The sequence below is a fragment of the Oncorhynchus clarkii genome, chromosome 19, assembly GCF_045791955.1.
Source record: "Oncorhynchus clarkii lewisi isolate Uvic-CL-2024 chromosome 19, UVic_Ocla_1.0, whole genome shotgun sequence".
NCBI lineage: Eukaryota > Metazoa > Chordata > Actinopteri > Salmoniformes > Salmonidae > Oncorhynchus > Oncorhynchus clarkii.
This window is the reverse complement of record NC_092165.1, coordinates 60,250,365-60,275,596: the sequence shown is the minus strand read 5'-3', so window position 1 is coordinate 60,275,596 and position 25,232 is coordinate 60,250,365. Positions and strand designations below refer to the sequence as shown.

At 48.2% G+C, this 25,232-nt stretch overlaps 1 protein-coding gene across 2 annotated transcripts in view; it reads right to left on the bottom strand.

Moving 5' to 3' along the window:
* Positions 1–21,589, bottom strand: part of LOC139374390 (tripartite motif containing 9) — a 92,620-nt gene extending 71,031 nt beyond the window's left edge. For both annotated transcript variants that reach the window (XM_071115437.1, XM_071115438.1), the window contains exon 1: positions 20,647–21,589. In XM_071115437.1, coding sequence (XP_070971538.1) covers positions 20,647–21,483 — 837 coding nt within the window. In that variant the 5' untranslated portion in view covers positions 21,484–21,589. The remainder of the gene's footprint in view (positions 1–20,646) is intronic.
* Between the last annotated feature and the right edge of the window lie 3,643 nt (positions 21,590–25,232).

Genomic DNA, 25,232 nt, shown 5'->3' with positions numbered 1-25,232 from the left:
AGGATGGGAGAGAGAGGAGGGGAGGAGGTAGGATGGGAGAGAGAGGAGGGGAGGAGGTAGGATGGGAGAGAGAGGAGGGGAGGAGGTAGGATGGGAGAGAGAGGAGGGGAGGAGGTAGGATGGGAGAGAAAAGAGGGGAGGAGATAGGAGAGAGAGAAAGGAGGGGAGGAGGTAGGATGGGAGAGAGAGGAGGGGAGGAGGTAGGATGGGAGAGAGAGGAAGGGTGGAGGTAGGATGGGAGAGAGAGGAGGGGAGGAGGTAGGAGGTGAGAGAATGGAGGGGAGGAGGTAGGATGGGAGAGAGAGGAGGGGAGGAGGGAGGATGGGAGAGAAATGTAATATCAGCTAATACAATCTAGAGGTCTTCAATGTATTGGGAGTCTATAACTAACAGGGTGGTTTAGACTTGACTAACAGGGTGGTTTAGATATGGACATGACTAACAGGGTGGTTTAAACTTGACTAACAGGGTGGTTTAAACTTGACTAACAGGGTGGTTTAGATATGGACATGACTAACAGGGTGGTTTAAACTTGACTAACAGGGTGGTTTAGATATAGACATGATTAACAGGGTGGTTTAGATATAGACATGACTAACAGGGTGGTTTAGATATAGACATGACTAACAGGGTGGTTTAGACATGACTAACAAGGTGGTTTAGACATGACTAACAGGGTGGTTTAGAGGGGTAATCACATAGATGGAGGAGGGGGTAATCACATAGATGGAGGAGGGGGTAATCACATAGATGGAGGAGGGGGTACTCACATAGATGGAGGATGGGGTACTCACATAGATGGAGGAGGGGGTACTCACATAGATGGAGGAGGGGGTACTCACATAGATGGAGGAGGGGTACTCACATAGATGGAGGAGGGGGTACTCACATAGATGGAGGAGGGGGTACTCACATAGATGGAGGAGGGGTTACTCACATAGATGGAGGAGGGGTTACTCACATAGATGGAGGAGGGAGTACTCACATAGATGGAGGAGGGGGTACTCACTCACATAGATGGAGGAGGGGGTACTCACATAGATGGAGGAGGGGGTACTCACATAGATGGAGGAGGGAGTACTCACATAGATGGAGGAGGGGGTAGTCACATAGATGGAGGAGGGGTTACTCACATAGATGGAGGAGGGGTTACTCACATAGATGGAGGAGGGAGTACTCACATAGATGGAGAAGGGGGTACTCACTCACATAGATGGAGGAGGGGGTACTCACATAGATGGAGGAGGGGGTACTCACATAGATGGAGGAGGGGGAACTCACTCACATAGATGGAGGAAGGGGTACTCACATAGATGGAGGAGGGGGTACTCACATAGATGGAGGAGGGGATACTCACATAGATGGAGGAGGGGGTACTCACATAGATGGAGGAGGGGGTAATCACATAGATGGAGGAGAGGGTACTCACATAGATGGAGGAGGGGGTACTCACATAGATGGAAAAGGGGGTAATCACATAGATGGAGGAGGGGGTACTCACTCACAAAGATGGAGGAGGGGGTACTCACATAGATGGAGGAGTGGGTACTCACATAGACGGAGGAGGGGGTAATCACATAGATGGAGGAGGGGGTACTCACATAGATGGAGGAGGGGGTACTCACATAGATGAAGGAGGGGGTACTCACATATAGATGGAGGAGGGGGTACTCACATAGATGGAGGAGGGGGTACTCACTCACATAGATGGAGGAGGGGGTACTCACATAGATGGAGGAGGGAGTACTCACATAGATGGAGGAGGGGGTAGTCACATAGATGGAGGAGGGGTTACTCACATAGATGGAGGAGGGGGTACTCACATAGATGGAGGAGGGAGTACTCACATAGATGGAGGAGGGGGTACTCACTCACATAGATGGAGAAGGGGGTACTCACATAGATGGAGGAGGGGGAACTCACTCACATAGATGGAGGAAGGGGTACTCACATAGATGGAGGAGGGGGTACTCACATAGATGGAGGAGGGGGTACTCACATAGATGGAGGAGGAGGTACTCACATAGATGGAGGAGGGGGGTAATCACATAGATGGAGGAGAGGGTACTCACATAGATGGAGGAGGGGGTACTCACATAGATGGAGGAGGGGGTAATCACATAGAGGGAGGAGGGGGTACTCACTCACATAGATGGAGGAGGGGGTACTCACATAGATGGAGGAGGGGGTACTCATAGATGGAGGAGGGGGTACTCACATAGATGGAGGAGGGGTACTCACATAGATGGAGGAGAGGGTAATCACATAGATGGAAGAGAGGGTACTCACTCACATAGATGGAGGAGGGGGTACTCACATAGATGGAGGAGAGGGTATTCACATAGATGGACGAGGGGGTACTCACATAGATGGATGAGGGGGTAATCACATATATGGAGGAGGGGGTACTCATTCACATAGATGGAGGAGGGGGTACTCACATAGATGGAGGAGTGGGTACTCACATAGACGGAGGAGGGGGTAATCACATAGATGGAGGAGGGGGTACTCACATAGATGGAGGAGGGGGTACTCAGGATAGATGGAGGAGGGGGTACTCACTTAGATGGAGGAGGGGGTACTCACATAGATGGAGGAGGGGGTACTCACATAGATGGAGGAGGGGGTACTCAGGATAGATGGAGGAGGGGGTACTCACTTAGATGGAGGAGGGGGTACTCACATAGATGGAGGGGGGGTACTCACATAGATGGAGGAGGGGGTACTCATAGATAGAGGAGGGGGTACTCACATAGATAGAGGAGGGGGTACTAACATAGATAGAAGAGGGGGTACTCACATCGATGGAGGAGTGAGTACTCACATAGATGGGGGAGTGAGTACTCACATAGATGGAGGAGTGAGTACTCACATAGATGGAGGAGGGAGTAATGGTCCCAGTCATCATAAAGCACCAACACACATAAAACGAAATGCTGGAAAGCATCTGGGATAAATCATATGGGGTCAGGTACTTTATCTAACACAACATCTATGGGGACTCGGTTGCTATGGTGACACCGTGGCTGGTGTGACTGTGCAGTTGTCCTTAGAACGGGGCGCTCTGCCAACATCACGATTGATATTATACAAATGGAACGCATTCGTAAACACTTTGACTGAACAAAACCTCTTGAGGCATAGCCTGTGTACCAAATGTCACCTTATTCACTCCATAGTGGCTCTGATAGGGCACTGGTCAAATGGGGGAGGGAGCACTACAATATAGGGAATCGTGTGCCATTTGGGATGTAGACAGTGACAGGGCCAGAGAATTACAGAATAACGGACAACAGGGACAATGGACTATGAGCCAATGGTCTTGGTGACGACAGGAACATGACAGAACACTGTCATCTGACAAGAGCAGGGGCTTTGTGCTTTAAGGAAACAAGCCACTGCTTATACAATAGAATAGCTTTGATCCGTCCGACAATGACACTTCTCTACTGTCCCAAATGGCACCCTATTCCCTATGTAGTGCACTACTTTTGACCAGGGCCCTATGAGCTCATCAAATGGCCACTATTTACATTCCCCCCCCCCCCCCCCCCCCCCCCCACTCGTTGTTTATTATCTTTGCATAGTCACTTTACCCTTACCTACATGTACACATGTACCCCTGTATATAGCCTCCACATTGACTCTGTACCGGTACCCCCTGTATATAGCCTCCACATTGACTCTGTACCGGTACCCCCTGTATGTAGCCTCCACATTGACTCTGTACCGTAATACCCTGTATATAGCCTCCACATTGACTCTGTACCGTACCCCCTGTATATAGCCTCCACATTGACTCTGTACCGGTACCCCCTGTATATAGCCTCCACATTGACTCTGTACCAGTACCCCCTGTATATAGTCTCCACATCGACTCTGTATCGGTACCCCCTGTATATAGCCTCCACATTGACTCTGTACCAGTACCCCCTGTATATAGTCTCGTTATTGTTATGTTATTGTGTTACTTTTTATAATTTTTTTTACTTTAGTTTACTTGGTAAATATTTTCTTAATTCTATCTCGAACTGCACTGTTAATTAAGGGCTTGTAAGTAAAGCATTTTCACGGTTAGGTCTACACTTGTTGTATTCGGCGCATGTGACTAATAAAGTTTGATTTGGTTTGATTTAGCCTTATGGGCTCTGGTCAAAAGTAGTGTACTCAATTAGAAGTATTTACACTTGAAGTATTTAAATTTGAAGTGCGCCCTTATTGCTGAATGGAGCTGATTGGCACACACACAAACACATGTAGCTAAGGATCGTGGTGAAAGTGTCAGTAACTAGCAAAGGATCGCTGTAATCCTTTTCATCCTGCCTGAGAGAGTCAACCGTCATTTCTTTGGCACGCCGGCCCGTGATTGGTCCGTGTCAGCTGTAGTCAGAACGGATCACTACTTTCCTGCAGTCAAATGAACCTAGTGGCCTCATGGGTGGAATGTTATTCATATTTTTCATCATTTTAGAATTAATAAACCTTATTTTTTAACAACAACAAAAAACCTGCTGAAAAACTGTTTTTTGTTATATTTCAGTCTTCTATGATGACTATGTAGTGTAAAGAGTAATATTCTAAATGTAATACATGTCGTCTCTATATCTGACATGGTACAGGTGTCTTCTTCTTTCTAAGCCCATAACCATGTGTGTGAGGTGTATACTTTTGTTTTCAAAGAGTTTCAGACTACCACGAAACAGTCTGTGTGACCTCTGATTTAGCCAACTGCAGCCATTAAGCTTCAACTCCTCTCCTAACGACAGATTTTTTTTACCCAATCCAGAATGGGGATTATGTCATTGTATATACATTGGGGAAAGACTGCCACTTAAGTACTGGGGTCAGTTTGTATTACCTTGTAAATTAATTTAAAGTATAGTGGCTGGTGGGGCTCTACTTGGGGAGAGAGGGTCCACCAAGAGACTGAAATGGGATGAGTGGAGTCCCCACGTCCACCTCAGTGAAGTTTCTGATGCTCTCCCAATCCCCTAGATAAAGCCTCTCTCTCCATTCTCACCAATAACCACCATTGAATCTTAATTAGAATGACAAACAAGGAACCATAAGAAATAAGAAAGAAATACAATTACATTGTATTATAATTAAGTCCTTCCTTCCTCTCTCCCAAACCAAATCCATGCCTCTCCACCACCCCCTCTCTCTCCTCCTCCCTTTACCCCACCCAAGCCAAGCTTATCCCAACCTCCCCTACCTCCCGCCCTTACCCATCCTGGCCCAGTGTCCCCCTACCTCCCGCCCTTACCCATCCTGGCCCAGTGTCCCCCTACCTCCCTCCCTTACCCATCCTGGCCCAGTGTCCCCCTACCTCCCGCCCTTACCCATCCTGGCCCAGTGTCCCCCTACCTCCCTCCCTTACCCATCCAGGCCCAGTGTCCCCCTACCTCCCTCACGTACCTATCCAGGCCCAGTGTCCCCCTACCTCCCTCCCTTACCCATCCAGGCCCAGTGTCCCCCTACCTCCCCCCCTTACCCATCCTGGCCCAGTGTCCCCCTACCTCCCGCCCTTACCCATCCTGGCCCAGTGTCCCCCTACCTCCCTCCCTTACCCATCCAGGCCCAGTGTCCCCCTACCTCCCTCACGTACCCATCCAGGCCCAGTGTCCCCCTACCTCCCTCCCTTACCCATCCAGGCCCAGTGTCCACCTACCTCCCCCCCTTACCCATCCAGGCCCAGTGTCCCCCTACCTCCCTCCCTTACCCATCCAGGCCCAGTGTCCCCCTACCTCCCTCCCTTACCCATCCAGGCCCAGTGTCCCCCTACCTCCCTCCCTTACCCATCCAGGCCCAGTGTCCCTCTACCTCCCTCCCTTACCCATCCAGGCCCAGTGTCCCCCTACCTCCCTCACGTCCCCATCCAGGCCCAGTGTCCCCCTACCTCCCTCCCTTACCCATCCAGGCCCAGTGTCCCCCTACCTCCCTCCCGTACCCATCCAGGCCCAGTGTCCCCCTACCTCCCTCCCTTACCCATCCAGGCCCAGTGTCCCACTACCTCCCTCACTTACCCATCCAGGCCCAGTATCCCCCTACCCTCCCTCCCTTACCCATCCAGGCCCAGTGTCCCACTACCTCCCTCATGTACCCATCCAGGCCCAGTGTCCCCCTACCTCCCTCCCTTACCCATCCAGGCCCAGTGTCCCCCTACCTCCCTCCCTTACCCATCCAGGCCCAGTGTCCCCCTACCTCCCTCCCTTACCCATCCAGGCCCAGTGTCCCCCTACCTCCCCCCCTTACCCATCCAGGCCCAGTGTCCCCCTACCTCCCTCCCTTACCCATCCAGGCCCAGTGTCCCCCTACCTCCCTCCCTTACCCATCCAGGCCCAGTGTCCCCCTACCTCCCTCCCTTACCCATCCAGGCCCAGTGTCCCCCTACCTGCCTCCCTTACCCATCCAGGCCCAGTGTCCCCCTACCTCCCTCCCTTACCCATCCAGGCCCAGTGTCCCCCTACCTCCCCCCCTTACCCATCCAGGCCCAGTGTCCCCCTACCTCCCTCCCTTACCCATCCATGCCCAGTGTCCCCCTACCTCCCTCCCTTACCCATCCAGGCCCAGTGTCCCCCTACCTCCCTCCCTTACCCATCCAGGCCCAGTGCCCCCCTACCTCCCTCCCTTACCCATCCAGGCCCAGTGTCCCCCTACCTCCCTCCCTTACCCATCCAGGCCCAGTGTCCCCCTACCTCCCTCCCTTACCCATCCTGGCCCAGTGCCCCCCTACCTCCCTCCCTTACCCATCCAGGCCCAGTATCCCACTACCCTCCCTCCCTTACCCATCCAGGCCCAGTGTCCCCCCCATTAAAAGACAAAATAAATCATTTCAGGTCCAGTGCCATCGTTGTGCCGCGGTTTGAAAGATGCAGCAGGCTACAGGCATTACACACCTGGCTAAAAGATTACTGTAGCTCTGCTGGAAACACCTTTATAGATAACGTGACACCATCTAGAAACAGAAGATACTATGCAGCAGGTATTCACAATGGGGGTACGCCAAATAAAAATGTGATTCACTTTAAAATATATATATAATAATAATAATAAACTATATTTTTTAAAATAATAATAATCTTCACATTTTCAAACAGTTCATTTATATTTTCCAACGGGGCTATACAGCTGGGTGAGTTTTTTTCTCTCGCCTGACTAGCCTCGTTTCATTGCCAAAAATAAAATTAAACAATCTAGTGTTCAGCGAACTAATAACACAATGTAAAATACAGGTACAGCCTAGTCAAGTAATTAACATCCAATCACATTAACCGTTACTCTCTCGTGGGAATTCCACTATGTAGCCAAACGTAGCTGCTGCTCATGTTGGTATCTGTACTGATGGAGCAAAAGCCATGACAGGGAGACATAGTGGAGTGGTAACGTGGGTGCAAGCAGTTGCTCCCGACGCCACTTGGGTACACTGCAGCATCCACCGATAGGCTCTTGGGTAGACTGCAGCATCCACCGAGAGGCTCTTGGGTAGACTGCAGCATCCACAGAGAGGCTCTTGGGTAGACTGCAGCATCCACAGAGAGGCTCTTGGGTACACTGCAGCATCCACCGAGAGGCTCTTGGGTACACTGCAGCATCCACCGAGAGGCTCTTGGGTAGACTGCAGCATCCACCGAGAGGCTCTTGGGTACACTGCAGCATCCACCGAGAGGCTCTTGGGTTCACTGCAGCATCCACCGAGAGGCTCTTGGGTACACTGCAGCATCCACCGAGAGGCTCTTGGGTACACTACAGCATCCACGAGAGGCTCTTGGGTACACTGCAGCATCCACCGAGAGGCTCTTGGGTACACTGCAGCATCCACCGAGAGGCTCTTGGGTACACTGCAGCATCCACCGAGAGGCTCTTGGGTACACTGCAGCATCCACCGAGAGGCTCTTGGGTTCACTGCAGCATCCACCGAGAGGCTCTTGGTGCCAAGGGAATGCCTGACAGCTTGTAAGACGTTTTGGACACTACAGTGAAAATGGTTAACTTTGTTAAAGCAAGGCCACAGCGACCATGTAACGCTTTTACAACATAGAAGTGCGCTGATTATCAAGGGGCAAAGCATTGACACGTTTTTTTTAAATTGAGAGACGAGCTTAAAGTTCTCTTTTACTGACCAGAATTTTCTGATCACTTGCATGTTTCTCAGTTTCTCACACGACTGGCCTATCTGGGTGATGTTTTTTCTCGCCTGAATGATCTGAATCTAGGATTACAGAGACTCTCTGCAACTATATTCAATGTGAGGGACAAAATTGAGGTGATGATTAAGAAGTTGGAGCTCTTCTCTGTCTGCATTAACAAGGACAACACAGGTCTTTCCATCATCTGCATCTTGCCACATTGCAGAGTTATGTGCATCATTTCAAGCACACCCTTCTCATTAAGCTGTAGTGAGTAATTCACCAAAAGGTCTACTATACCTGTTGTATTCAGCATTTCACTGTAAGGTCTACTACACCTGTTGTATTCAGCATTTCACTGTAAGGTCTACTACACCTGTTGTATTCGGCATTTCACTGTAAGGTCTACTACACCTGTTGTATTCGGCATTTCACTGTAAGATCTACTACACCTGTTGTATTCAGCATTTCACTGTAAGGTCTACTACACCTGTTGTATTCAGCATTTCACTGTAAGGTCTACTACACCTGTTGTATTCAGCATTTCACTGTAAGGTCTACTACACCTGTTGTATTCAGCATTTCACTGTGAGGTCTACTACACCTGTTGTATTCAGCATTTCACTGTCAGGTCTACTACACCTGTTGTATTCAGCATTTCACTGTAAGGTCTACTACACATGTTGTATTCAGCATTTCACTGTAAGGTCTACTACACCAGTTGTATTCGGCATTTCACTGTAAGGTCTACTACACCTGTTGTATTCGGCATTTCACTGTAAGGTCTACTACAACTGTTGTATTCAGCATTTCACTGTAAGGTCTACTACACCTGTTGTATTCAGCATTTCACTGTAAGGTCTACTACACCTGTTGTATTCAGCATTTCACTGTAAGGTCTACTACACCTGTTGTATTCAGCATTTCACTGTAAGGTCTACTACACTTGTTGTATTCGGCGCGCGTGACAAATAAACTTTGATTTGATGTTTGTTTTGTCTCATTCCGTTTTCTTCTTCCTGCTCCAGTTAATCTTCTAAAGTTTGCACTTCCTGTTCATCCACTAGCCCCGCCCACTGTATTTGCATATCTGACACTCCACTTCCCTTTTGAGCAAATCTACCTTCTTTTTGTTTTTAACAACAGATAGTAACAGTTAATTTGTTTTTGGTTTTGGCATTGGGAACATTTTAGTTATATCCTGGATTTCTTTTAGCTGCTGGTTAATCTCAGTTGTTTCTTGTCGTTTCCTTTAAGGGAAGCCATGGCTTGTTGGATTGTTCCTTTTCCTTTAAGGGAAGCCATGGCTTGTTGAGTTGTTTCTAGTCTTTTCCTTTAAGGGAAGCCATGGCTTGTTGAGTTGTTTCTAGTCTTTTCCTTTAAGGGAAGCCATGGCTTGTTGAGTTGTTTCTAGTCTTTTCCTTTAAGGGAAGCCATGGCTTGTTGAGTTGTTCCTAGTCTTTTTCTTTAAGGGAAGCCATGGCTTGTTGAGTTGTTCCTAGTCTTTTCCTTTAAGGGAAGCCATGGCTTGTTGGGTTGTTCCTTTTCCTTTAAGGGAAGCCATGGCTTGTTGGGTTGTTCCTTTTCCTTTAAGGGAAGCCATGGCTTGTTGGATTGTTCCTTTTCCTTTAAGGGAAGCCATGGCTTGTTGGGTTGTTCCTTGTCGTTTCCTTTAAGGGAAGCCATGGCTTGTTGGATTGTTCCTTGTCGTTTACTTTAAGGGAAGCCATGGCTTGTTGGGTTGTTCCTTGTCGTTTCCTTTAAGGGAAGCCATGGCTTGTTGGGTTGTTCCTTGTCGTTTCCTTTAAGGGAAGCCATGGCTTGTTGGGTTGTTCCTTGTCGTTTCCTTTAAGGGAAGCCATGGCTTGTTGGGTTGTTCCTTGTCGTTTCCTTTAAGGGAAGCCATGGCTTGTTGGATTGTTCCTTGTCGTTTCCTTTAAGGGAAGCCATGGCTTGTTGGGTTGTTCCTTGTCGTTTCCTTTAAGGGAAGCCATGGCTTGTTGGGTTGTTTCTAGTCTTTTCCTTTAAGGGAAGCCATGGCTTGTTGGATTGTTCCTAGTCTTTTCCTTTAAGGGAAGCCATGGCTTGTTGGGTTGTTTCTAGTCGTTTCCTTTAAGGGAAGCCATGGCTTGTTGGGTTGTTTCTAGTCGTTTCCTTTAAGGGAAGCCATGGCTTGTTGGGTTGTTCCTTGTCGTTTCCTTTAAGGGAAGCCATGGCTTGTTGGGTTGTTCCTTGTCGTTTCCTTTAAGGGAAGCCATGGCTTGTTGGGTTGTTCCTTGTCGTTTCCTTTAAGGGAAGCCATGGCTTGTTGGGTTGTTCCTTGTCGTTTCCTTTAAGGGAAGCCATGGCTTGTTGGATTGTTCCTTGTCGTTTCCTTTAAGGGAAGCCATGGCTTGTTGGGTTGTTCCTTGTCGTTTCCTTTAAGGGAAGCCATGGCTTGTTGGGTTGTTTCTAGTCTTTTCCTTTAAGGGAAGCCATGGCTTGTTGGATTGTTCCTAGTCTTTTCCTTTAAGGGAAGCCATGGCTTGTTGGGTTGTTTCTAGTCGTTTCCTTTAAGGGAAGCCATGGCTTGTTGGGTTGTTCCTTGTCGTTTCCTTTAAGGGAAGCCATGGCTTGTTGGGTTCGAGTCACAGCGTTGGGTTCGAGTCACAGCGTTGGGTTCGAGTCACAGCGTCACCTGACTCTCTCCCAGTTGCTTATATTGACCTATTGATTTGAGAGGCTTCATTTAAAACTATGTTGTCTGTAGAAACAGAATATAATCACAGTTTTAACGATACATAACGGAGCTACGTACTCTCCCTGTGTATTACTTGATTGTGTGAGAGAAATTATTTTTTGGGGAGGGCGCGGTGTGTTTTACATTACACTGAATCCCCAAAAAAGTGTTTTTATGTCGCTTAAGCAGAACCGTGTGTGTGTGTGTGTGTGTGTGTGTGTGTGTGTGTGTGTGTGTGTGTGTGTGTGTGTGTGTGTGTGTGTGTGTGTGTGTGTGTGTGTGTGTGTGAATCAGTGTTAGTGTATGTGTGTGTGTGTGTGTGTGTGTTTTAGTGTCAGTGTGTATCAGTGTTAGTGTATGTGTGTGTGTGTGTGTTTTAGTGTCAGTGTGTATCAGTGTGTGTGTGTGTGTGTGTGTGTGTTTTAGTGTCAGTGTGTATCAGTGTGTGTTTGCGTATAACTATCAGTGTTTGTGACACTGTGAGTGTATGCAAGTGCCAATGGAGAAGCCTCCTGTCTGTCTGTCCTAGAGGGTGTTCAGTCAGGAAGGCCCCAGGAATGCCTGTTGGGTCTGAAAGCTGCCCATCCATATCTACCAGGCCTGCCAGCTCTCCCTCCCTCTTCCTCTTCCTCTCTCTGCCTCCTTTCCCCCCTCTCGCTCCCCTTCTTTCCCCCCCTCTCCCTCCCTCTCCCTCCCTCCCTCTTTCTCCCTCCCTCTCTCTACCTCCTTTTCTCCCCCCCCTCTCCCTCCCTCCCCTCCCTCTCCCTTACCGTCTCTCTCTCCCCCTCTCTCTCTCATTTTCAATTTAAGTGATTATATTGGCATGGGTAACATGTGTTTGTAATGTCTTTATTCTTTTGGAACTTCTGTGAGTGTAATGTTTACTGTTCATTTCTATTCTAGTTTTTTTTCTCACTTATATATGTATATTATCTACCTCACTTGCTTTGGCAATGTTAACATATGTTACCCATGTCAATAAAGCCCCTTGAAATGAAAATGAGAGAGAGAGAGAGAGAGGGGGAGAGAGAGACGGTAAGGGAGGGAGAGGGGGGGGGGTAAGAAGGAGAGCGAGAGGGGGGATAGAGAGATGGTAAGGGAGAGGGAGGGAGAGGGGGGGTAAGAAGGGGAGCGAGAGGGGGGAGAGAGAGACGGTAAGGGAGAGGGAGGGAGAGGGGGGGGGGTAAGAAGGGGAGCGAGAGGGGGAGAGAGAGCCGGTAAGGGAGAGGGAGGGAGAGGGGGGGGGTAAGAAGGGGAGCGAGAGGGGGGAGAGAGAGGCCTCGTTTCATTGCCAAAAATAAAATTAAACAATCTAGTGTTCAGCGAACTAATAACACAATGTAAAATACAGGTACAGCCTAGTCAAGTAATTAACATCCAATCACATTAACCGTTACTCTCTCGTGGGAATTCCACTATGTAGCCAAACGTAGCTGCTGCTCATGTTGGTATCTGTACTGATGGAGCAAAAGCCATGACAGGGAGACATAGTGGAGTGGTAACGTGGGTGCAAGCAGTTGCTCCCGACGCCACTTGGGTACACTGCAGCATCCACCGATAGGCTCTTGGGTAGACTGCAGCATCCACCGAGAGGCTCTTGGGTAGACTGCAGCATCCACAGAGAGGCTCTTGGGTAGACTGCAGCATCCACAGAGAGGCTCTTGGGTACACTGCAGCATCCACCGAGAGGCTCTTGGGTACACTGCAGCATCCACCGAGAGGCTCTTGGGTAGACTGCAGCATCCACCGAGAGGCTCTTGGGTACACTGCAGCATCCACCGAGAGGCTCTTGGGTTCACTGCAGCATCCACCGAGAGGCTCTTGGGTACACTGCAGCATCCACCGAGAGGCTCTTGGGTACACTACAGCATCCACCGGGAGGCTCTTGGGTACACTGCACCATCCACCGAGAGGCTCTTGGGTACACTGCAGCATCCACCGAGAGGCTCTTGGGTACACTGCAGCATCCACCGAGAGGCTCTTGGGTACACTGCAGCATCCACCGAGAGGCTCTTGGGTTCACTGCAGCATCCACCGAGAGGCTCTTGCTGCCAAGGGAATGCCTGACAGCTTGTAAGACGTTTTGGACACTACAGTGAAAATGGTTAACTTTGTTAAAGCAAGGCCACAGCGACCATGTAACGCTTTTACAACATAGAAGTGCGCTGATTATCAAGGGGCAAAGCATTGACACGTTTTTTTTAAATTGAGAGACGAGCTTAAAGTTCTCTTTTACTGACCAGAATTTTCTGATCACTTGCATGTTTCTCAGTTTCTCACACGACTGGCCTATCTGGGTGATGTTTTTTCTCGCCTGAATGATCTGAATCTAGGATTACAGAGACTCTCTGCAACTATATTCAATGTGAGGGACAAAATTGAGGTGATGATTAAGAAGTTGGAGCTCTTCTCTGTCTGCATTAACAAGGACAACACAGGTCTTTCCATCATCTGCATCTTGCCACATTGCAGAGTTATGTGCATCATTTCAAGCACACCCTTCTCATTAAGCTGTAGTGAGTAATTCACCAAAAGGTCTACTATACCTGTTGTATTCAGCATTTCACTGTAAGGTCTACTACACCTGTTGTATTCAGCATTTCACTGTAAGGTCTACTACACCTGTTGTATTCGGCATTTCACTGTAAGGTCTACTACACCTGTTGTATTCGGCATTTCACTGTAAGGTCTACTACACCTGTTGTATTCAGCATTTCACTGTAAGGTCTACTACACCTGTTGTATTCGGCATTTCACTGTAAGGTCTACTACACCTGTTGTATTCGGCATTTCACTGTAAGGTCTACTACACCTGTTGTATTCAGCATTTCACTGTAAGGTCTACTACACCTGTTGTATTCAGCATTTCACTGTCAGGTCTACTACACCTGTTGTATTCAGCATTTCACTGTAAGGTCTACTACACATGTTGTATTCAGCATTTCACTGTAAGGTCTACTACACCTGTTGTATTCAACATTTCACTGTGAGGTCTACTACACCTGTTGTATTCAGCATTTCACTGTAAGGTCTACTACACCTGTTGTATTCAACATTTCACTGTGAGGTCTACTACACCTGTTGTATTCAGCATTTCACTGTCAGGTCTACTACACGTGTTGTATTCAGCATTTCACTGTAAGGTCTACTACACCTGTTGTATTCAGCATTTCACTGTAAGGTCTACTACACCTGTTGTATTCAACATTTCACTGTAAGGTCTACTACACCTGTTGTATTCGGCGCGCGTGACAAATAAACTTTGATTTGATGTTTGTTTTGTCTCATTCTGTTTTCTTCTTCCTGCTCCAGTTAATCTTCTAAAGTTTGCACTTCCTGTTCATCCACTAGCCCCGCCCACTGTATTTGCATATCTGACACTCCACTTCCCTTTTGAGCAAATCTACCTTCTTTTTGTTTTTAACAACAGATAGTAACAGTTAATTTGTTTTTGGTTTTGGCATTGGGAACATTTTAGTTATATCCTGGATTTCTTTTAGCTGCTGGTTAATCTCAGTTGTTTCTTGTCGTTTCCTTTAAGGGAAGCCATGGCTTGTTGGATTGTTCCTTGTCGTTTCCTTTAAGGGAAGCCATGGCTTGTTGAGTTGTTTCTAGTCTTTTTCTTTAAGGGAAGCCATGGCTTGTTGAGTTGTTTCTAGTCTTTTCCTTTAAGGGAAGCCATGGCTTGTTGAGTTGTTTCTAGTCTTTTTCTTTAAGGGAAGCCATGGCTTGTTGAGTTGTTTCTAGTCTTTTCCTTTAAGGGAAGCCATGGCTTGTTGAGTTGTTTCTAGTCTTTTTCTTTAAGGGAAGCCATGGCTTGTTGAGTTGTTCCTAGTCTTTTCCTTTACGGGAAGCCATGGCTTGTTGAGTTGTTCCTAGTCTTTTTCTTTAAGGGAAGCCATGGCTTGTTGAGTTGTTCCTAGTCTTTTCCTTTAAGGGAAGCCATGGCTTGTTGGGTTGTTCCTTTTCCTTTAAGGGAAGCCATGGCTTGTTGGGTTGTTCCTTTTCCTTTAAGGGAAGCCATGGCTTTTTGGGTTGTTCCTTTTCCTTTAAGGGAAGCCATGGCTTGTTGGGTTGTTCCTTTTCCTTTAAGGGAAGCCATGGCTTGTTGGGTTGTTCCTTGTCGTTTCCTTTAAGGGAAGCCATGGCTTGTTGGGTTGTTCCTTGTCGTTTCCTTTAAGGGAAGCCATGGCTTGTTGGGTTGTTCCTTGTCGTTTCCTTTAAGGGAAGCCATGGCTTGTTGGGTTGTTCCTTGTCGTTTCCTTTAAGGGAAGCCATGGCTTGTTGGGTTGTTCCTTGTCGTTTCCTTTAAGGGAAGCCATGGCTTGTTGGGTTGTTCCTTGTCGTTTCCTTTAAGGGAAGCCATGGCTTGTTGGGTTGTTCCTTGTCGTTTCCTTTAAGGGAAGCCATGGCTTGTTGGATTGTTCCTTGTCGTTTCCTTTAAGGGAAGCCATGGCTTGTTGGGTTGTTCCTTGTCGTTTCCTTTAAGGGAAGCCATGGCTTGTTGGGTTGTTTCTAGTCTTTTCCTTTAAGGGAAGCCATGGCTTGTTGGGTTGTTTCTAGTCGTTTCCTTTAAGGGAAGCCATGGCTTGTTGGGTTGTTTCTAGTCGTTTCCTTTAAGGGAAGCCATGGCTTGTTGGGTTGTTCCTTGTCGTTTCCTTTAAGGGAAGCCATGGCTTGTTGGGTTGTTCCTTGTCGTTTCCTTTAAGGGAAGCCATGGCTTGTTGGGTTGTTCCTTGTCGTTTCCTTTAAGGGAAGCCATGGCTTGTTGGGTTGTTCCTTGTCGTTTCCTTTAAGGGAAGCCATGGCTTGTTGGATTGTTCCTTGTCGTTTCCTTTAAGGGAAGCCATGGCTTGTTGGGTTGTTCCTTGTCGTTTCCTTTAAGGGAAGCCATGGCTTGTTGGGTTGTTTCTAGTCTTTTCCTTTAAGGGAAGCCATGGCTTGTTGGGTTGTTTCTAGTCGTTTCCTTTAAGGGAAGCCATGGCTTGTTGGGTTGTTCCTTGTCGTTTCCTTTAAGGGAAGCCATGGCTTGTTGGGTTCGAGTCACAGCGTTGGGTTCGAGTCACAGCGTTGGGTTCGAGTCACAGCGTCACCTGACTCTCTCCCAGTTGCTTATATTGACCTATTGATTTGAGAGGCTTCATTTAAAACTATGTTGTCTGTAGAAACAGAATATAATCACAGTTTTAACGATACATAACGGAGCTACGTACTCTCCCTGTGTATTACTTGATTGTGTGAGAGAAATTATTTTTTGGGGAGGGCGCGGTGTGTTTTACATTACACTGAATCCCCAAAAAAGTGTTTTTATGTCGCTTAAGCAGAACCGTGTGTGTGTGTGTGTGTGTGTGTGTGTGTGTGAATCAGTGTTAGTGTATGTGTGTGTGTGTGTGTGTGTTTTAGTGTCAGTGTGTATCAGTGTTAGTGTATGTGTGTGTGTGTGTTTTAGTGTCAGTGTGTATCAGTGTGTGTGTGTGTGTGTGTGTGTGTGTGTTTTAGTGTCAGTGTGTATCAGTGTGTGTTTGCGTATAACTATCAGTGTTTGTGACACTGTGAGTGTATGCAAGTGCCAATGGAGAAGCCTCCTGTCTGTCTGTCCTAGAGGGTGTTCAGTCAGGAAGGCCCCAGGAATGCCTGTTGGGTCTGAAAGCTGCCCATCCATATCTACCAGGCCTGCCAGGTCTCCCTCCCTCTTCCTCTTCCTCTCTCTGCCTCCTTTCCCCCCTCTCGCTCCCCTTCTTTCCCCCCCCCTCTCCCTCCCTCTCCCTCCCTCTTTCTCCCTCCCTCTCTCTACCTCCTTTTCTCCCCCCCCCTCTCCCTCCCTCCCCTCCCTCTCCCTTACCGTCTCTCTCTCCCCCTCTCTCTCTCATTTTCAATTTAAGTGATTATATTGGCATGGGTAACATGTGTTTGTAATGTCTTTATTCTTTTGGAACTTCTGTGAGTGTAATGTTTACTGTTCATTTCTATTCTAGTTTTTTTTCTCACTTATATATGTATATTATCTACCTCACTTGCTTTGGCAATGTTAACATATGTTACCCATGTCAATAAAGCCCCTTGAAATGAAAATGAGAGAGAGAGAGAGAGAGAGGGGGAGAGAGAGACGGTAAGGGAGGGAGAGGGGGGGGGTAAGAAGGAGAGCGAGAGGGGGGATAGAGAGATGGTAAGGGAGAGGGAGGGAGAGGGGGGGGGTAAGAAGGGGAGCGAGAGGGGGGAGAGAGAGACGGTAAGGGAGAGGGAGGGAGAGGGGGGGGTAAGAAGGGGAGCGAGAGGGGGGAGAGAGAGACGGTAAGGGAGAGGGAGGGAGAGGGGGGGGGGTAAGAAGGGGAGCGAGAGGGGGGAGAGAGAGACGGTAAGGGAGAGGGAGGGAGAGGGGGGGGGTAAGAAGGGGAGCGAGAGGGGGAGAGAGAGACGGTAAGGGAGAGGGAGGGAGAGGGGGGGGGTAAGAAGGGGAGCGAGAGGGGGGGGGGGGGGGAGACAGTAAGGGAGAGGGAGGGAGAGGGGGGGGGGGGAAAGAAGGGGAGCGAGAGGGGGGGAGAGAGACGGTAAGGGAGAGGGAGGGAGAGGGGGGGGGGGAGAGAGAGAGACAGTAATAATGATGTTCAAATACAAAAGGGAAAATAAATCAACATAAATATTGATTGTATTTACAATGGTGTTTGTTTATTTCACATAATTGAGTTGAGTTCATCAAAATTGGATTTGTTTCCTAATTCTTTGTGGATATGTGTAATCTGAGGGAGATATGTGTCTCTAATAAGGTCATGCATTTGGCAGGAGGTTAGGAAGTGCAGCTCAGTTTCCACCTCATTTTGTTTCCACCTCATCTTGAGAGCCAGGTCTGCCTTCGTGTTGTTGTTTGTTCAGAGTTTTCCAATTTTCCCAGAAGTGGTTAGATTCTATGAATTCTTCAATTGCATTGAGCTGATTTCTGACGTGCTGTTCCTTCTTTTTCCGTAGTGTATTTCTGTATTGTTTTAGTGATTCACCATAGTGAAGGCGTAGACTCAGGTTTTCCAGGGTCTCTATGTTTTTGGTTGGACAGGTTTCTCTATTTCTTTCTGAGGTTTTTGCATTCTTCATCAAACCATTTGTCATTGTTGTTCATTTTCTTAGGTTGTCCGCTTGACATTTTTAGATTTGATAGGGAAGCTGAGAGGTCAAATATACTGTTTATGTTTTTGTCCTTTCATAGATTTTTGTTTGATCTCACATTGTTTTACTAGTTTTCACTTCACTGTGCACAATATGTCTGTGTATTTGTGCTGCAGTTCAAGCATACACGTTGTTATGCATGATATCTGTAGAGAGAGTGTGTGTGAGTGGGGGGGGGGGGGGTGTTAGTGTGTAGGCTGGGGATGGTTGCTATATCAGGCCCTCTCCTCCTACTCATGGAATGACACACTGGGTGCTGAGAGAGAGAGAGCTGGAAGGGAGAGAGAGAGAGAGAGCTGGAAGGGAGAGAGAGAGAGAGAGCTGGAAGGGAGAGAGAGAGAGAGAGAGCTGGGAGGGAGAGAGAGAGAGAGAGCTGGGAGGGAGAGAGAGAGAGAGAGCTGGGAGAGAGAGAGAGAGCTGGGTGGGAGGGAGAGAGAGAGCTGGGTGGGAGAGAGAGAGAGAGCTGGGAGAGAGAGAGAGAGCTGGGAGGGAGAGAGAGAGCTGGGAGGGAGAGAGAGAGAGCTGGGTGGGAGGGAGAGAGAGAGCTGGGTGGGAGGGAGAGAGAGAGCTGGGTGGGAGGGAGAGAGAGAGCTGGGTGGGAGAGAGAGAGCTGGGTGGGAGAGAGAGCTGGGTGGGAGAGAGAGCTGGGTAGGAGAGAGAGCTGGGAGGGAGAGAGAGAGCTGGGAGGGAGAGAGAGAACTGGGAGGGAGAGAGGAGCCGGGAGAGTGTGTGTGTATGTGTTGCCCATGACAACTCAGACTCTCTAAAGTGGGCGAGACCATCTGTAGCCCACTGAAACTAAGCCATGCGAGATCATCTGTAGCCCACTGAAACACAGCCATGCGAGACCATCTGTAGCCCACTGAAACACAGCCATGCGAGACCATCTGTAGCCCACTGAAACACAGCCATGCGAGACCATCTGTAGCCCACTGAAACACAGCCATGCGAGACCATCTGTAGCCCACTGAAACACAGCCATGCGAGACCATCTGTAGCCCACTGAAACACAGCCATGCGAGACCATCTGTAGCCCACTGAAACACAGCCATGCGAGACCATCTGTAGCCCACTGAAACACAGCCATGCGAGACCATCTGTAGCCCACTGAAACACAGCCATGCGAGACCATCTGTAGCCCACTGAAACACAGCCATGCGAGACCATCTGTAGCCCACTGAAACACAGCCATGCGAGACCATCTGTAGCCCACTGAAACACAGCCATGCGAGACCATCTGTAGCCCACTGAAACACAGCCATGCGAGACCATCTGTAGCCCACTGAAACACAGCCATGCGAGACCATCTATAGCCCACTGAAACACAGCCATGCGAGTACCGCAATGATAGAAAAGACAAGGAAAGGGGAAACACTACAACTACGTCCAAATTGGCACCCTAATCCCTTTATAGTGCACTACTTGGGCCCTGTTCAAATGTAGTGCACTATCAAGAGATGCTTTTGCGCATATATATATATATATATATATATATATATATATATATATATATATATATATATATATATATATATATATATTTACACATATATATTTACATATATCTTAGGCTTTATATATATATATATATGAGGTTTTATATATTTATATATATCTGAGGCTTTATATATATTATATATGAGGTTTTATATATATTATATATATCTGAGGCTTTAAATATATATATATATATATATATATCTGAGGTTTTATATATCTGAGGTTTTATATATATTTTATATATTTGAGGCTTTATATATATCATATATTTGAGGTTTTACATATATATTATATATCTGAGGCTTATAGAGGGAGAACTGTATATATATATATATATATATATAGGCACGTTGAACAGCTGAGAATGTGAAGGGGACCAGAAAATACTAGAGTATGGAGATAGAAACACCACGCTTCTGTCCTAAACGGCACCCTATCCCCTTATAATGCTCCTATATTACCATAATATAGTGCGGGCCCTTGTCAAAAGTCGTGCACTATAGAGGGTATTGGGTGCCAATTGGGAAGCAAGCCAATGTCACCTATTCCTAAGCCACAGTATAATGTATTTCTCATACGTCACAGTTAATAATCAAACCGGATCCAAACTTCACAGGGTTACAGAAAAGGGGATGGTAGCTTTCCCCGTGACGCAGCAATACTGCTGCTGGTCCTCTCTCAACAAGAACCCTATGACTCTACCTCTGCGTCTGGCCCCAAGACAATTTATTATACTCGGGAGACGGACGGGAGCGCCTCTTGTAAAATGTGATTTTGCCACAGTCTTGCCCAAGTGGATTTACTGACAACCTCGGAGCAGATAAAGGATAGAAGCTCATCCCAACAGGCTACTTAGTGAAGTGTGAGCAAAACATGTAATAGTTTTTAGGCTATTATCACACAATATGTAATCTTATTTAATCAAATTGTTTTCACACACAATCAGTTCAACTTGAAACTTAAAAGTTACGCTTATATTAAAATGTAAAATAGCCTACACGCTATTCGTTTCCACAATTGCATCAACGAACGAAATTCATAGGGACACATTTAAGGACTATAATTTGTGAGTTTATGCGCGCGTTATGACGTTGGAAAAATAGAGGTACAAATGTAACGATTTGGAACACGTGACCCTACCTTGTGCAGTTTCCACATAGCTCCTAGAGCCTTGACTTCGTGTGTCCCATGTTTCCCTTCCTCTAAACACTGGTAACACACCGGCATCTTGCACTGAACACAGTACATGCTCAGGTTCTCCAGTTCGTGCTCTGTACAGGTGGAGATCTTTCGGGGACTTGTCCGACGGCTTATACTGCCCTGTGCCGGGGGTACAAGGCGATGCTTGGCTAGCGGACCTCGGGGAGGGTGGCACCTCAAGCGACAAGGGTCACAGTAGAACACGTCACATTGCTCGCACATCACAGTGGCCTCTTTGGGACTCTTCTCGCAGAGCTGACACTTGAGAGCGGCTGTTTTGCTCTGCTGGTAGCGGTCCACGACCCCTTCCAGCACCCTGTTCTTGGCAAACCCGCGGAGCCCCCTCTCGTCCAAGATGAGGCTGCGATGACACTGCGGGCATGTGAGGCAGGAGTTGCGTGGGATTGGAGGTAGGGAACCTGGGTGTCCTAGCAAGTGGTGCTGAGAAGGGGGTTGGGGGACGGCAGGGGGGAAAACACGCACCCCGTTTGGGGATTTCTGGCAAGGGGTGGTCGGGGCACTAACGAAGCCACCATACGAACCGTATCCACTGTCCGCCTCGCTGTACAAGCTCATCTTATCGAGATCCAGATAATCATAGTCGGAGACTCCCGAGCCAGAAGCACGGCTACTCTGCGGAGATTCAGCGTCCGGGGTCTGCACTAGGATATTCCGAGCGCAAGCCAGGCAGATGTTGTGGGAGCACGGTAGAATGATCGGCTCCCGGAAAAACGATCCGCAGACAGGGCATTTTAATTCTTCCTCCATCTCATCCATTTTAAATTCTCTTCGGAGTGAAATAGTTTCTCTCAATTCCAGAAAATTAGCTATATGTGATAACTCAAAATGCTATTGCGCACAGACAGCGGACTTATCTTTCAGCATCTACCACCGCAAATGCATCCTTGGAAGTAAGCAGGCAACGATATCCTGCAAACTATCCAAGACAACGCACTTTCTGACCAATAGACAAACGGTATTGCAAATGCAGGTGAATCCAGAGCAGTTATTGGACAAGGCAGCTGTCAGTGTAATGGTTATTGTCCAATCAGACGTCAGCTACGACCACAATATTTCCATATGACGATAATAGCGCCTTGCACGAACGATCCTCTAATTGATATTGATTGGAAACACAACACGCAATTTTAAAACAGTATAGGCTATTACACTATGAGCATAAACCAATAATGCACATTCTATATTGCACATTCTATATTGCATGTGGGACATGTTCAGCAACAAGTCATTTTCCATGAATTCTGTTATATTCTAATAGTATTATATTCTACTCAGTTCTCTCAACTACTCTGCGTGTTTTATTGAACCCAGGACGGTTCATGTCTCGTCAAAAACAAAAACAAAAAAACAAGTTCCTCTTCAGTTGATGACATAATTAACATCGCAATGGAGAGCAACACCTTGTCTACCCACAGTAGAAGGAAATGCCGTAGAATGCTCTAGGCGTTACAGCAGAGCCGGAGGCACCAGACCTCTCCATCTCTCCGCTCAAATAGCACCAGCCATTTCTAAGGCTTCCATGGCAACCCAGACGGGATCTATAAGAGCAGGAGGGGGGGTCTTAAAAGGAGGGGATTTACACTCCTTTAATAACGGACAATCTGAGATTGGTACATCCATAATGGTAAATAGCCGTTGATTCTAAAATAATATAACTTGTAAATGAGCTACTGAGCTTAGTTCAACTGTCCGACCCCATCCATAACGTGTGGCTATGTTTCTCCAGTCCCATCTCTGTTTACGAAAACAAGTGGTGGACGAATCCCACATTGCCTCCATACTACTATTGAATAGGAAGTCTGTTAAAGAGGACCTGGACACCAAAAGCTTTTTAATATATTCATTTATCCTTTATTTAACTAGGCAAGTCAGTTAAGAATAAATTCTTATTTACAATGACTACCTAACGGGGAACAGTATGTTAACTGCCTTGTTCATGGGGGCAGAACGACAGATTTTTACCTTGTCAGCTCGGGGATTCATTCCAGCAACCTGCTGGTTACTGGCCCAACGCTCTAACCACTAGCCTACCTGTTGGTTACTGGCCCAACGCTCTAACCACTAGGCTACCTGCAGGTTACTGGCCCAACGCTCTAACCACTAGGCTACCTTCTGGTTACTGGCCCAACGATCTAACCACTAGGCTACCTGCTGGTTACTGGCCCAACACTCTAACCACTAGGCTGCCTGCTGGTTACTGTCCCAACGCTCTAACCACTAGACTACCTGCTGGTTACTGGCCCAACGCTCTAACCACTAGGCTACCTGCTAGTTACTGGCCCAACGCTCTAACCACTTGTCTACCTGCTGGTTACTGGCCCAACGCTCTAACCACTAGGCTGCCTGCTGGTTACTAGTCCAACGCTCTAACCACTAGGCTACCTGCTGGTTACTAGTCCAACGCTCTAACCACTAGGCTACCTGCTGGTTACTGGCCCAACGCTGTAAACACTAGGCTACCTGCTGGTTACTAGTCCAACGCTCTAACCACTAGGCTACCTGCTGGTTACTGGCCCAACGCTCTAACCACTAGGCTACCTGCTGGTTACTGGCCCAACGCTCTAACCACTAGGCTACATGCTGGTTACTGGCCCAACGCTCTAACCACTAGGCTACCTGCTGGTTACTGGCCCAACGCTCTAACCACTAGGCTACCTGCTGGTTACTGGCACAACGCTCTAACCACTAGGCTACCTGCTGGTTACTGGCCTAACGCTCTAACCACTAGGCTACCTGCTGGTTACTGGCCCAACGCTCTAACCACTAGGCTGCCTGTTGGTTACTGGCCCAACGCTCTAACCACTAGGCTGCCTTCTGGTTACTGGCCCAACGCTCTAACATCTAGGCTACCTGCTGGTTACTGGCCCAATGCTCTAACCACTAGGCTACCTGCTGGTTACTGGCCCAACGCTCTAACCACTAGGCTACCTGCTGGTTACTTGCCCAACGCTCTAACCACTAGGCTACCTGCTGGTTACTGGCCCAACGCTCTAACCACTAGGCTACCTGCTTGTTACTGGCCCAATGCTCTAACCACTAGGCTACCTGCTGGTTACTGGCCCAACGCTCTAACCACTAGTCTACCTGCTGGTTACTGGACCCAACGCTCTAACCACTAGGCTACCTGCTGGTTACTGGCCCAACGCTCTAACCACTAGGCTACCTGCTGGTTACTGGCCCAACGCTCTAACCACTAGGCTACCTGCTGGTTACTGGCCCAACACTCTAACCACTAGGCTGCCTGCTGGTTACTGTCCCAACGCTCTAACCACTAGACTACCTGCTGGTTACTGGCCCAACGCTCTAACCACTAGGCTACCTGCTAGTTACTGGCCCAACGCTCTAACCACTTGTCTACCTGCTGGTTACTGGCCCAACGCTCTAACCACTAGGCTGCCTGCTGGTTACTAGTCCAACGCTCTAACCACTAGGCTACCTGCTGGTTACTAGTCCAACGCTCTAACCACTAGGCTACCTGCTGGTTACTGGCCCAACGCTGTAAACACTAGGCTACCTGCTGGTTACTAGTCCAACGCTCTAACCACTAGGCTACCTGCTGGTTACTGGCCCAACGCTCTAACCACTAGGCTACCTGCTGGTTACTGGCCCAACGCTCTAACCACTAGGCTACATGCTGGTTACTGGCCCAACGCTCTAACCACTAGGCTACCTGCTGGTTACTGGCCCAACGCTCTAACCACTAGGCTACCTGCTGGTTACTGGCACAACGCTCTAACCACTAGGCTACCTGCTGGTTACTGGCCTAACGCTCTAACCACTAGGCTACCTGCTGGTTACTGGCCCAACGCTCTAACCACTAGGCTGCCTGTTGGTTACTGGCCCAACGCTCTAACCACTAGGCTGCCTTCTGGTTACTGGCCCAACGCTCTAACATCTAGGCTACCTGCTGGTTACTGGCCCAATGCTCTAACCACTAGGCTACCTGCTGGTTACTGGCCCAACGCTCTAACCACTAGGCTACCTGCTGGTTACTTGCCCAACGCTCTAACCACTAGGCTACCTGCTGGTTACTGGCCCAACGCTCTAACCACTAGGCTACCTGCTTGTTACTGGCCCAATGCTCTAACCACTAGGCTACCTGCTGGTTACTGGCCCAACGCTCTAACCACTAGTCTACCTGCTGGTTACTGGACCCAACGCTCTAACCACTAGGCTACCTGCTGGTTACTGGCCCAACGCTCTAACCACTAGGCTACCTGCTGGTTACTGGCCCAACGCTCTAACCACTAGGCTACCTGCTGGTTACTGGCCCAACGCTCTAACCACTAGGCTACCTGCTGGTTACTGGCCCAACGCTCTAACCACTGCTGGTTACTGGCCCAACGCTCTAACCACTAGGCTACCTGCTGGTTACTGGCACAACGCTCTAACCACTAGGCTACCTGCTGGTTACTGGCCTAACGCTCTAACCACTAGGCTACCTGCTGGTTACTGGCCCAACGCTCTAACCACTAGGCTGCCTGTTGGTTACTGGCCCAACGCTC